Source organism: Hesperophylax consimilis, chromosome 1, assembly GCF_061612785.1.
Source record: "Hesperophylax consimilis isolate HC1 chromosome 1, BYU_Hcon_1.0, whole genome shotgun sequence".
NCBI classification, from domain to species: Eukaryota; Metazoa; Arthropoda; class Insecta; order Trichoptera; family Limnephilidae; genus Hesperophylax; species Hesperophylax consimilis.
In genome coordinates this window covers 22,590,861-22,603,491 of record NC_142836.1, presented here as the reverse complement: position 1 = coordinate 22,603,491, position 12,631 = coordinate 22,590,861, and the positions used below count along the sequence as shown (strand labels likewise).

At 33.7% G+C, this 12,631-nt stretch overlaps 1 protein-coding gene across 1 annotated transcript; it reads right to left on the bottom strand.

Annotated features, from left to right (window-relative positions):
• Positions 1–583: 583 nt before the first annotated feature.
• On the bottom strand, positions 584–8,818 carry LOC149426457 (isovaleryl-CoA dehydrogenase, mitochondrial). The gene is made up of 9 exons (XM_089637029.1): positions 8,645–8,818; positions 7,947–8,073; positions 3,658–3,736; positions 3,057–3,162; positions 2,386–2,547; positions 2,127–2,285; positions 1,846–2,037; positions 1,257–1,425; positions 584–1,093 (listed from the first exon to the last, which is right to left on the bottom strand). Exons 1-9 carry the CDS (start codon positions 8,771–8,773, stop codon positions 960–962), a joined length of 1,257 nt encoding a protein of 418 aa, XP_089493155.1. The 5' UTR covers positions 8,774–8,818; the 3' UTR covers positions 584–959.
• Positions 8,819–12,631: the final 3,813 nt, after the last annotated feature.

Genomic DNA, 12,631 nt, shown 5'->3' with positions numbered 1-12,631 from the left:
TAAATTATGAAACATTTTTAAGTGTCTTAACTAAATACTCTGAAACTAACTACGACTCTGAAAATAGAAGAAATTTACTTTGGCGAATTTGGACTTCGCAAATTTGTTCATAACGTGGCGAGTAATTTGCGCTCCCATGTAAAAATGTCTATTCATTCAAAAGCAGATTTTACTTTTAAGAACTAAATGGTGATATTATAATGCGAGATGCCTATATACTGTCAGATTGATTTATTGACGAATCACAGTCAGCTTTCCCCTCTGCGTCCCGCAACTGATGGTTTTACCCCTCACCTTTAGGTTCTAGTCTATTAATATTCATATGTCTGTGGTAATAACAGAACCTGAAAAAATCTTTCACAGAACTTTAAAATTAATTTTGAAATTTGAAGAATTGTTCAAATTCTCTGAAACAACCCGTCCTTAGAATCAGCATTAAACGAGGACCTTTCAACTGTCAAAAAACATTATGGCGCTGAATGGCAATTTAATGAGAGTGTTACATTTGAATTTCTGTGAAAACCTTCCTTAGCCACTCGAGCGATTGTATATAACTTAAAAACATGGAATAAACGGTGAAATGTAGGTGGATTCATTGGTTTTAATCCGCAGTAAGCAGTTCACACTTAATAATAAATTATTCATTTTATTAATTTGTTTGTTAGTATTTTACTTTATAGAATCAATCAGGCCCACATTTAGGTCATCAACTCTGACTTAATTAAAGTTTATGATCAGATTAAATAACTTAGCCAAGTAATTGCATAACTTTCCATCAAAAGATTTACCCACTTACATAATCGCGGTGTAAATATTAAAACAAGGTTGGAATAGTGAAAACTTGACTTATTACCACAGCGTAGGTATGGATAAACCTGCTAGCCCTGGCTTATCTATAACAACACTGAACCGGCACATAAGAATTTAATAAGTACGATGGTCAAAGTTTATTTATCAAATTATGCATATTCGCTGTTCAATTTTCGACCAATAAGCATTCTGCGGATCTCAGATGTACCAGCTCCAATTTCATATAACTTGGCATCTCGAAGGAGTCTTCCAGTTGGGTAGTCATTGATGTAACCATTTCCACCTAAAATATAAATTAATTAAAACAAAGAAAATTTTAAAAAGTAAGCATGGAATTTTACAAAACTGGTTGTCGGTAGTATTTTAGTAGTTTAATCGTAACCGTAAATAATTAAAAGCAATAAATTTTAGATTGCACAAATAATCAGAATAAAAATAACATTTACCAAGAATCTGGATGGCATCGAGGGCCATTTGAGTGGCCTTTTCTGCGCAATACAGGATAACCCCGGCACAGTCCTTGCTGTTCACATGTCCGGCGTCACAGGATCTGGCCACACTGTACAGGTAGCTCCTGCAGGCACTCAGGGTTGTGTACATGTCAGCCATTTTACCCTGTACACCATTTATCATTTGTATTATATAATATACATATTTTAAATTGCTAAGGCACCTTCTATGATAATAATAGATCCAACACCATTATATTTCAGGTTAAAATTTGGACACCTGCACATAGTATTTTCACCGTAGGGTTGATATGTTATTGATAGATTTCAAAATATCTGAAAGACTTCTGTCACTCCATTAACATTAGAGCGCGCACATGCACACATTTGGAGAAAATTTAAATTTTAAAATAATAATAACATTGGCAATATTGGCCACTTGCTAGCAGCCTTTGAAGTGGTTATTTTCCATGTATGAATGAGTTAAAAAATAACCTAAAGGAAAGCTAAAATGGTTAGAAGGAAAATTTTGAGTAGGTAAGATATAAATAAGAATAAATTGCCATAATGTATTATTAAATTTCACCTGAATCAGTTGGAATTCGCCAATTCGTTTCCCAAATTGTTTTCTAGTATGGGCATATTCAAAAGCAACATCTACGCACGCTTGCATGATTCCAACGGGGCCTGCAGCTAAAACCAACCTCTCCAAATCCAGCCCAGACATCAGCACATAAACCCCCGTACCCTCAGCTCCGAGAATATTTTCAGCAGGCACCTGAAATAAACGCAACAAATAGATTTTATTCTATGTTTTAAATTGTATTACAAGTATGTAATGAAAAACAAGAATGTATATGTACTTACTTTGCAGTCTTCGAAGACAAGCTCAGCAGTGCTTGATCCTCTCATTCCGAGTTTGTCTAGTTTTTGTGCAACTGAAAATCCGTTAAAACCCTTTTCAATCAAAAAAGCTGTGATGCCGTGTTGTTGCTTTGCTGCCTTGGGATCTGTCCTGGCATAAACCTTGAAAAGAAGGGTCAAATATTATATCCAATTCACCATGCCTCCTCATCATGTATCATCCAAATATATGTAAATGTTAAATGAATTCTCATAAAATTACCACAAGAACATCTGCGTCTGTTGCATTTGTAATCCAAAACTTATTTCCATTAAGTACATAGTGGTCTCCTTTCTTTTCTGCCCGTAGCTTCATGGACACCACATCACTTCCGGAGCCAGGTTCAGACATTGCCAGTGCTCCGACATGTTCCCCACTGCACAACTACAATATACATAGTTATAGTAAAGCATATAAAGTGGCAAAGGCCAATAATAAGGAACTTGACTGAAACATATTACGGCTTAAAAAAAATATATTCATATAGATCAACAAACGCTGATTCTGAACATATAAGATTTATTATATATTATTACATGTAGAATTAAGAAATCCTCATTTAAACACGATTAAAACTGAGACACTCAAATGCCCTGTGATTGGTCAGCATTTAAACCACTACCTCACGGTTTGGCCGGCTGCGTGTATTAATAATGCGTACAATTTTGTGCCAAGTTGCGCTGCGTATACTTGCTCACCACTGAGGTTTACAAATTATTTCTAAAGAATTCATGTTTTTTTTGGAAATTTTGCTAAATATTTAAATTGGATTATTTTTGTTTTCATATCGACCCGAGTGAGATTGACCTTACTGTTAACTGACAAAAACGAGGTATGTATGACGTCACACATACTCGTACACATTGAAAGTAATTATTTGTATTTGGACATACCTTAGGGAGATATTTAGACTTTTGTTCATCATTCCCATTTCGATTAATTTGATTTATGCACAAATTTGAATGAGCTCCGTATGATAGTGCAATACCAGCATGTGCTCTGAAATTAATAAAAAAAAACACTTAATCATTGATCTCTCTAACAATGACATAAATATAAGTACTTTTTATTTGAAATTAGGTATTCATATATTTTTCATTGTCTCCATAAAAAGTTGTATGCCATCAAATTACTTAGATTTCAGATGTAGAACACTTAAAGGTAAGCACAGTAAAATAGAAATGGTTAAAAATGTACATAAACAAGAACATAGTAACAATAACAAATAAAAGTAGAGTACAGTACACCTATATAAATGATATTAAAAAAATACTAAAGATAATAAACTGTATCAAACACTGACATAGTGTTACAATGGTACAACTGGAAAAGTTTGATAGGAAAATAAGCAAAATACGGAAAATATGCATACAATAATTATTAAAAATATATAAACATCAGTAAAAATGAACAGTCACAATATTATCTGCAGATCATTATGGAAGAGAGACAGCAGGTGAAGTTAGATTCCTTAACAAATAATAAAATGATTACCTTGAAATTTCTTCAAGGATGACAACATGGTCCAAATACTGTCCACCGGTGCCACCATAATCGGTATTTGCAGTAATTCCTGAATCAGGCAAAATGTATCATTACATTTTTGTTCACATAAAACATCTCCAAACTATTTATCTTGGGTTACTTGCAGTGGCGGATCCAGGGGGGGGGTCACGGTGGTCATGACCCCCCCCCTGGGCCCCAGCCCAGGGGGGGTCATGACTACCTAGGTCCTGGGCCCATCCAGGACCTAGGTGGACCACTAATTAAAATTGTTAAACATAATGTTTTTATATATTTTTTGTCACAATATAAATTTTATTTAAGTACTTTCAATATTTAATTAATTTAATATAATACTTTGTTTGACGGCAAACGCATTATTCGGGAACGAACGCATCGAAAATTCGAATGTTACCGCGTCACCGCGCACCGCCACCGGCGCGCGCTTCGGCCGCCACCTTTCATATTATTATGACACATTTCGTGTAACCACGTGTGACGCTTGCGCGCGCTTTGTTTCGACTAACGTCTAGCGTCTAGCAAAACCTAACCTCAATCGGAACGACTAAACTTTATTAATAAAGTGTTTACTTTTATTTGTTTACTAAGTTAAAAAAAATAAGTTCCAATATAAGTAATAGTGTTCTTAAAAATTGTTGCCGCAAATTCAATTCATTACAAGAAATGGTAAGTAATCTAATCAGTTTCTTCATTATGCCAGTGTATGTGTGTTTAAACTCAAATGTTATTTGTTAATGTTCTAAGGCTGGGGTTAGACTCGTAAGTTTTTTTCCTGTAAAGCGCTCTTGAAGGCGAGTTTGGCCAAATTCCCAATGTAGACGACACCAAAAGTCACTTAACGTAATTTTAGTAAGTTACAGAACTTATTCTTTCGGAAGTTTTTTGACAGGTCTGGACAGGTCTAACGCGCCCGCGCGAATTACCAGCCTTCCTATACTTCCTAAAGCAATTCTTAAGGCGAGACACAACCTCGTTCATCGAGGTTTTGCCCAAGGCTAACATTTTAATTTATTTCGGCGAAATTATAATTGAATTTAAAAAAAATAAAATTATGCCGCACGAGGGATGCAAGTTATTTATATTTTAGATTAATAAAACAATACCTTACAATTAATATATTTTACGTTCAACGATTTTAAAACTTTGTAACCCGTGTATAACTATAAAGTTAGCGGACTTAGCGGTAAGTACCAGATTTTATTTTTCTAGATGATGAATTAATAACTTCGGAAGTGGACACATTTTTAATATTTGTAACAAATTCTTCAGAATCAATTAAAATGAAGGCTAAAAGTGTGGATAGATTTTTTTACTAAGATTACGAAAACGTTAGTAATTTTTTTTAGAAATGCATAGTATTATTTTTAATGATGGATTTTGAATGATTTACATGAAAATGTTCCGTCTCCGATTATGTTCCCTTAATTTTGTAAAATTCCACACTGATTATTTTTTTTATACGGCAACACTTTGATATCCGGCGAATTTTTGAATTTGACGTTTAACGTTCACTAGATTTATTATTTGTTCTCTGCGAACTTAACCACTTAACCTTTGATTTGACTTTTTGCATGAGTAGGTGGTTTGGTATATTTATGCTTTTTGCTAAAGATGGCGGTGTTTTGACAGATGTTATGAACAGAACTCCGTACAATTTCATGCCATTTTTGTGACATTCGTGTGGAAAACGTTCTTTTTTAAATGACTTTCGGCTAGTTAATTACCGTTTTTTTGCACATATAAAATTATGTCCCATCTTTCCGGTTTATAAAAAATGGTCTGATTTTTCGAGTTGAAATTTTAAAAAAATCACCAGGGTTTCAAAAATACGATTAAAAAAAATACGGAACGTCTTAGAATATTTGCCTAAACCGGATTTTTTTTTAAATGTGATGCATGTGGCCTATTATCGGTCCAATCCTTTCTAATCCTAATGTTTCTGTTTTTAACATTTACGTATTTGAAATTTTGAATACGAAGCCGGTTGCCGTCTGTTGTTGACGTCCTTATGGGAACCTTTAGTATGGTGTATGTAAATTTGATAAAAATACATATACCTAGTTTTTTAAAAGTATGTATTAGTTTATATTTTGTTAATATATATATATATATATTAACAAAATGTATATATATATATTATATTTCACTTAATCAAGTTTCTTTTTATTAATATATGTAGCTGGGAGCAGTTCCTTGATAATGTCTAATACTGATATATGTTTGCCGGGTTTGAACCCGCGATCTCCGGATCGCTAGCTGGCAGCCTTTCCCCTCTACCATGGAGGCCGTCGAAATTTTACTTTTTGTTTTAAAATAATATATATTGTATTCGTTTTAATTATGCTCTTTTTGGAATAAATTCAGCATAGGTAGATGCAAGTTATTTATTTTCACCGTTTTTTTTAAGTCTATGTATCCATAAATTGATGTATCTAATGTAGAATATTTTCATTTGAGAAATTTTATGTTGACGAATATAATGCTTAAATTCAGTATTGGTAGATCAGAGTTAATATTTTATAAGAATAATTTTTAAATATATGTAGCTGTGAGCTGTTCCTTGAAAATGTCTAATACTGAGATTTGTTTGCCGGGGTTCGAACCCGCGATATCTATTGTATTTGTTTTAATTATGCTCTTTTAGGATAAATTCAGAATAGCTAGATGCAAGTTATTTATTTTAACCTTTTTTTAAGTGTATGTATCCATAAATTGATGCATCTATTGTAGAATATATTTAAACCTAGCTGTGAGTTGTTCCATCATCATTTCTAATATTGAGATTGGTTTGTTGATTTGTTTCCAAAAAATTTATTTGTAAATAAATTTTACAAAAATTTTAGATGTGGAAATTTGATAAAGTGTATGTAAATTTGATAAAAGTACAGTTTTGTAAAAGAACGTATTAGTTACATTTTGTTAATATATATACATATTATATTTAACTTAATCAAGTTTCTTTTTATTAATATTTATATGTACCTATTAATAATTCACTTTCAGAATATTTTTGTTTGGATTGTAAATAAATAAAATCAATTCAAATTTTATAAATATTTACTTTTATTAGCGTTCCCCATAGTTTGAGGATTGTCGATAATATTGACTACGCTGCCGGCTCGGCCGCTGCTGGCAAAATAGAATGGACGGTATTCATCCACCAGGTAACAAGGTATTAACATGCGTATGGAAGCATCGGCGAACGGAGATCTCGCTGGGCGCTTCTTACGTATTGCAAGCACCGCGTCATGGCAACAATATTTATTTCAAATTACTTGCCTCGTGCAAATCAGGCCAAAATATGACGGTGCAAGGCGCTCGGTTTTAAAATTTATAAAGCACAAGAATCGAAATATTTCCAGCGTTTATATTCCTCTTAAATATGGAAGTACAGTACTTACATTTATTAATAACATTTGCTGCACACGATTGGTCCTAAAGGAGTTCAAATTTTTAATTCATTCGGCCTCACTATTGAGAAGAGCACGCTGGAAGGCATTATTCTACTCTTCGATAGACTGGATAGACACTTCATACCTACAGTGAATATTACAGTGGAACGATTCAAATTCTTTACCAGGAAGCAAAGAAATAACGGTCAACAAGCTGTTATTATTTGTCTATTTTGTCGTGACAAGCAAAGTGTTACAATAATAATGTCGAGTCAAATTCTGCAAATGCAGAATGCTACGGATATGGTTGGCGAGTGGAAACGTTTTAAGCAATCATTTCTTTTATATATGATGGCGAATAACTACAACGAGGAAAAGGAAATTCAAAAAGTTGCAAGATTCCTACACACAATACTATGTTGAAGACACACCTGACACCATGTTATATTGTGGTGAAATAAGAACACGATTAATAATTGTAATCTGTACTGTATTGGTTGACAATTGACATTACACGAGCCTACGCCGCCCGGGCTTGCGGAGCAAAAGACAATCTTAATGATATACCTAGTGTTACCATATCCAACAATACCTACTTTTTACTTGTATATATTATTATCAAAATTAAATTATAACTTCTTGTAACTGTAACTGACCGGACCTAAGTCCTCCATCACAACACAAGCAAGCATTTTCGGCTTTCTGTGGTGGTGGTAGGAGTTATTGTTGGGTTATTCGTAACCCGGGAATGTTTGTCTTTCTTAAAAAAAAAAAAAAACTTGACCACGACTACGTGACCCCCCCCTGGCGCCAAAGCTGGATCCGCCCTTGGTTACTTGTGGTAAAAACTCAAATATACTATCATACCAAGTGCTCCTAGACTTCCAAGCTGCTTCCAAAAAGTGCGAAAATCTTTGAATTCATTAGTTCGATCTATTTCATGAGCTTTGGGCGCAAGTTCTTTTTGTGCAAAGTCAAAGATCGTTTGACGCAGCTGAAAATCAAAAATACTTTAATTTGCTAAATACATTTTTATCATAAAAGGTGGAGGTACATAAATACTTACTATTAATTTTTACATTAACTCCACACAGGAGGCCCTGAGGAAAATAATTTCCCTTTTCGATGAGAGGAATGAGTGAACATGGATCTTGAAGAGAACAGATCAGAACATGGATCTTGAAGAGATCCATGTTGTAGGAGGGAGGAAACATAGAGGCCGGTAAATTGTTTCACAGCCGAGCTGTTGAACTCAAGAACGAGTCGCAGAAGCAAAACGTTCTCATGGGACAAATGTCAACTGTGAACATATGTTGGGCACTTGTTTGTCTAGTTAAATATTATGGTGTCTAGTTTACGCATCATATTGTTAATAAATTAATTGTTGTTTTGTTAAGATTTACAGGAGGTGTGTCTGCATGTGTATCAAAAGTGTCTATATGTGAATTCATAAAAAATATAAATATATTATTTATGTTATTATGAATTGCATTATTAACCAATATGGAAAAAAAACATAGAATGAACCATTATGACATATAGCCAAAAACATTAAAAATACAAACCTGAACTTGTTCACTGGTCAATCCAAAAATACTTTCATCAATAGGATAGTATTTAGAAAAGGCTCTAGGAAATTGGCTTTTAAAGCCATTTAACTTGAGGAAGTTATTAACACACAATTTCAAAGCCATTTTGTCAACTAATTATGCAGAACACTTTTGACGTAGATATATTTTTGGCGTGTAAACAGGGTTATGTGATAAGCTTATCATTTTGTTATCAGCAAGTGTTAAAATATTACGATGTCAGTGGTGGGAATGGAGAGTATTAAGTTAATTAATTTTAAAGACATTTTTAAATATCATTGAAGAAGATAATACTACTAATAAATGTAAACGAAACATAAGTTTTTCATTTGAAACATATTTTTCGTTTAGATTTATTAGAATTATCGCCTTCTCCAATGATATATTACATTTATGGGTATAACCTTCAAAAGTTATTAAAAAGAAGTTATTCCAATAAAATTGAAGAACTTAATAATAAGCATGGGTGTGAAGTACTTACAATAAATCTTGGAATTTTAAACTGATGCTGAACTTGAAAAGCTTATGTAATTTTGAAAACACATTAGGTTTCAAACCATTAATTTAATTTCTAACTACTAAGTTCATATATCTCAAAAGTACACATAGGTTACGAAAAACTTGCATCCGGTGAGCACCTTCGTATCCAATTGGTAATCTGAAACAAAACTATCTGTTTGTGAGATTTATGTGACGGCACACTACTGAGGTATTAAGTTGCGGGAGCTCGGCATTTCAAAGGTTAATGGTTTAATGTTTGAGAACTTTTGGATGTAAAAATGTTGACTTTATCATTTTCCACTGTACAAAGTAATAATTAAGAACTAGGTACAATCATTTAAAAAGATTAGAATGCACCCGTACAAACTTGCATGGAAGTAGTGGAATTATTGTCAGGTCTGTGATAGTAATAAATAAAAACTATTTTGAGTATTTTTATTGAAAAAGATAATAAACCACTTTGTATCAATATTATCACCACAGCCCTCACTGGTCACTTCAATTTTAATCATGATACTTTGACCTGTCATTGTTCTTCAAAATATACATATTCAGTGTTATAGAGCAGGGGTAGGGAACCTTTGTTTGTAGTATCACCCACGGGCTGCAAATAGATTTTCAGAGAAGGGGGGGGGGGAAGCTGCGTGGCATGCCGGATCGGGAGAGGCTGGTTTGGGGAGACCTTTAACCTCTCTAACTGGTCTCTCGACCCATCCCCTTGCGCTACATTGGGACGGATATATTTATATGTCTGTCACTCAATGATCATTGGGTACGTTCCTTGGGATCACCAGAACCTACCCAACCCAACACTTATACCTTCCCAGAACATCCCTTCCTTAAAAAAGACCCTCTACACAGCATCCCAAAAGATGACATAGGCCCTGAGGGAAATTATTTTTCCCCTGTGTGGGGTTAATATAAAAATAAACTATTTTAACTAACTTAAAAATGTATCTGTCACATCATGAAAGAAAACCGTTCTCGCTCTTCGAATGTATTTTTTAAATTTTGTATGCAGGGTTTGAGAGCACGTACCTGATGGATTTTAACCAACGGTTCCTGAGCATATTTGAAGTAAAAAATATAAACGTCATTTTACTGTTGATATTTTTTTTCAATTAAAAAGATATTTTACTATCACATGTCGCCACTGATCTAGCTGCTACATGTCTCGTCGGATCGTTTGATACGCGCTCTGTCTCGTCTGATACCATGATGCTGCAACAAGACAAAGTGTGTATCACATGACCCCTTAGGCAGCTAGGCTGTACTCAACTACCACATTGTGGGGAGGTGATGAAAATTATTATTTTTTAATGGAACAAAAATATCATCAGACAGTAAAATGATATCTTCCTCTACCTCCAAATATGCTTAGGAATTGCTGATTTAAATCCTCCGGGTACGTGTTGTTACACCCAGTGTATATATATTTATATTTTTTTTGCAGTGCTTTTTCAGCAGGCCGCACCAAATATTTCGCAGTTTCCCAAATTTTGCCAAATGTAGTTTCCCCACCCTTTTCTAGAGAATAAGATTATTTTTTATAATTTGATACATGTACTTATAGGTATGTTTCCAAGTTTAGAACATTGTTAGCTGTGTGACGTTATGGGTCATAAAATTACTGGCGCAGCTATGGTCATAATAGGCGGCAGTGTGCGTTACTGCCATAAAATTACTGGCGCAGCTATGGTCATAATAGGCGGCAGTGTGCGTTACTGCCATAAAATTACTGGCGCAGCTATGGTCATAATAGACGGCAGTGTGAGTTACTGCCACAAAATTACTGGCGCAGCTATGGTCATAATTGGCGGCAGTGTGCGTTACTGCCATAAAATTACTGGCGCAGCTATGGTCATAATAGACGGCAGTGTGCGTTACTGCCATAAAATTACTGGCGCAGCTATGGTCATAATTGGCGGCAGTGCGCGTTACTGCCATAAACTTACTGGCGCAGCTATGGCCATAATAGACGGCAGTGTGCGTTACTGCCATTCAAATTGTGAGTCGTGACTTCACGAGGGTACATTTTTCCCAAGTTCACTTAAAAAGCTCAAAACTTTGTCATTGAAAACTAATTTTACTGTCGTTATTACTTCTTTAAATATTATAATACACTTTTTATTTTAAAAACAAATTAAGAGACCCCATTGTCAGTAAGTATAAAATGCATAATATTATTATTTTAAATAATAAACACATAAATACTTGCCTAACCATTTTAAAATGTTTATTGTCAGTCCAACATTATCTCATTAATCTCACTAATCCAGTGATGAATTAATCAGATTCTATTATTGTAGAAAGCAATCACTTTGTGGTTTGACATATTTAATAAAATAAAACAATTATTTTGTTTAAAACCACATTTTTTTATTCATTTATTGACCGACCGGTTTCGTTTGGCTCAAACATCATCGGGGTGACAATTAAAAAAACTGTTAGTATTAATTATATTGATACTAATAGTATTAATTATATTCATTAATAAATTTCAATGGCGGTCGAAACCTTTTGTTTCATAGAAGTGTACATTTTAAATCTTTTGTGGTTAACTGCTTGGTTTGAATATAAAACATGGTGTTTTCTCTTCTAACACCGTTTAGATAATATTCCTCACCACGACAGCAAAGAAGATACAACAATTTCTATGAGGCCATATAAGCTATTCGCAAAAGCGAACAAATTTACTCTACGGGTAATAGTGGTTTGTTTCCAAAACTGAAAAAATTATATATAAAGATGCAAAAGTCGGTCATTTTGAATACATGTAGGATAACAAAAGATTTTTTAAATATTTATGTTGAGGGATCAGTAGGATTTATAAACCATGTTAGAAGTTCTACCGAGCCGAACCCTCTGATATGAAAATATCTGGAGTCGGTGAATTATTTTCCCATTTGATCTCTGGTGAGTTGACGTGTTGTTCTTGTATTGTTTTGTATTTATTTTGCTTATATAATGCACTTACATAATGTTGATTGACTAGATCAGGTGTGGCGAACCTTTTTGGGCCCGCGTGCCAAAAATCCTCAAATATTATTTCTAGATTGTGTGGCGTGCCCAAGCTGTAAAAAAATTAACCAAATAGATAAAATAAAAAAAGTTTTTTTTTTAAATTTTATTCATAAGCTTAAAAATTACAATAGAGTTTCATAAAAATAAAGCCATAATCAATAAATGTACATATTAGTTATTTATCAATGAGATTTTTGCTGTTGTACATTCGATGACAAATTCGTAATATCTGGATCATATTTCGTCACTTTTAGTAACACACACGACCAACTGGATTCATCATCAGTCATTCTCGTTCTTGAATCACATTTTATGAAATTCATTTCTGAAAATAATGACTCACAAGCATATGTAGACGAGAAAATTGATAATATTGCTCTCGCTAGTTTTTTTAAATCGCTAAAGATTTTTGGAATGGCTTTCCAAGTTCTCATTATT

Bases quoted from the DNA above. Each gene is read 5' to 3' on its own strand.
- LOC149426457 (XM_089637029.1), bottom strand. From the start codon at position 8,773: ATGGCTTTGAAATTGTGTGTTAATAACTTCCTCAAGTTAAATGGCTTT. The intron at 2,548-3,056 runs GTATGTCCAAAT...TGTATATTGTAG, and splicing joins AGTCTAAATATCTCCCTAAG to TTGTGCAGTGGGGAACATGT. The intron at 1,094-1,256 runs GTAAATGTTATT...TTTATATTTTAG, and splicing joins CGATGCCATCCAGATTCTTG to GTGGAAATGGTTACATCAAT.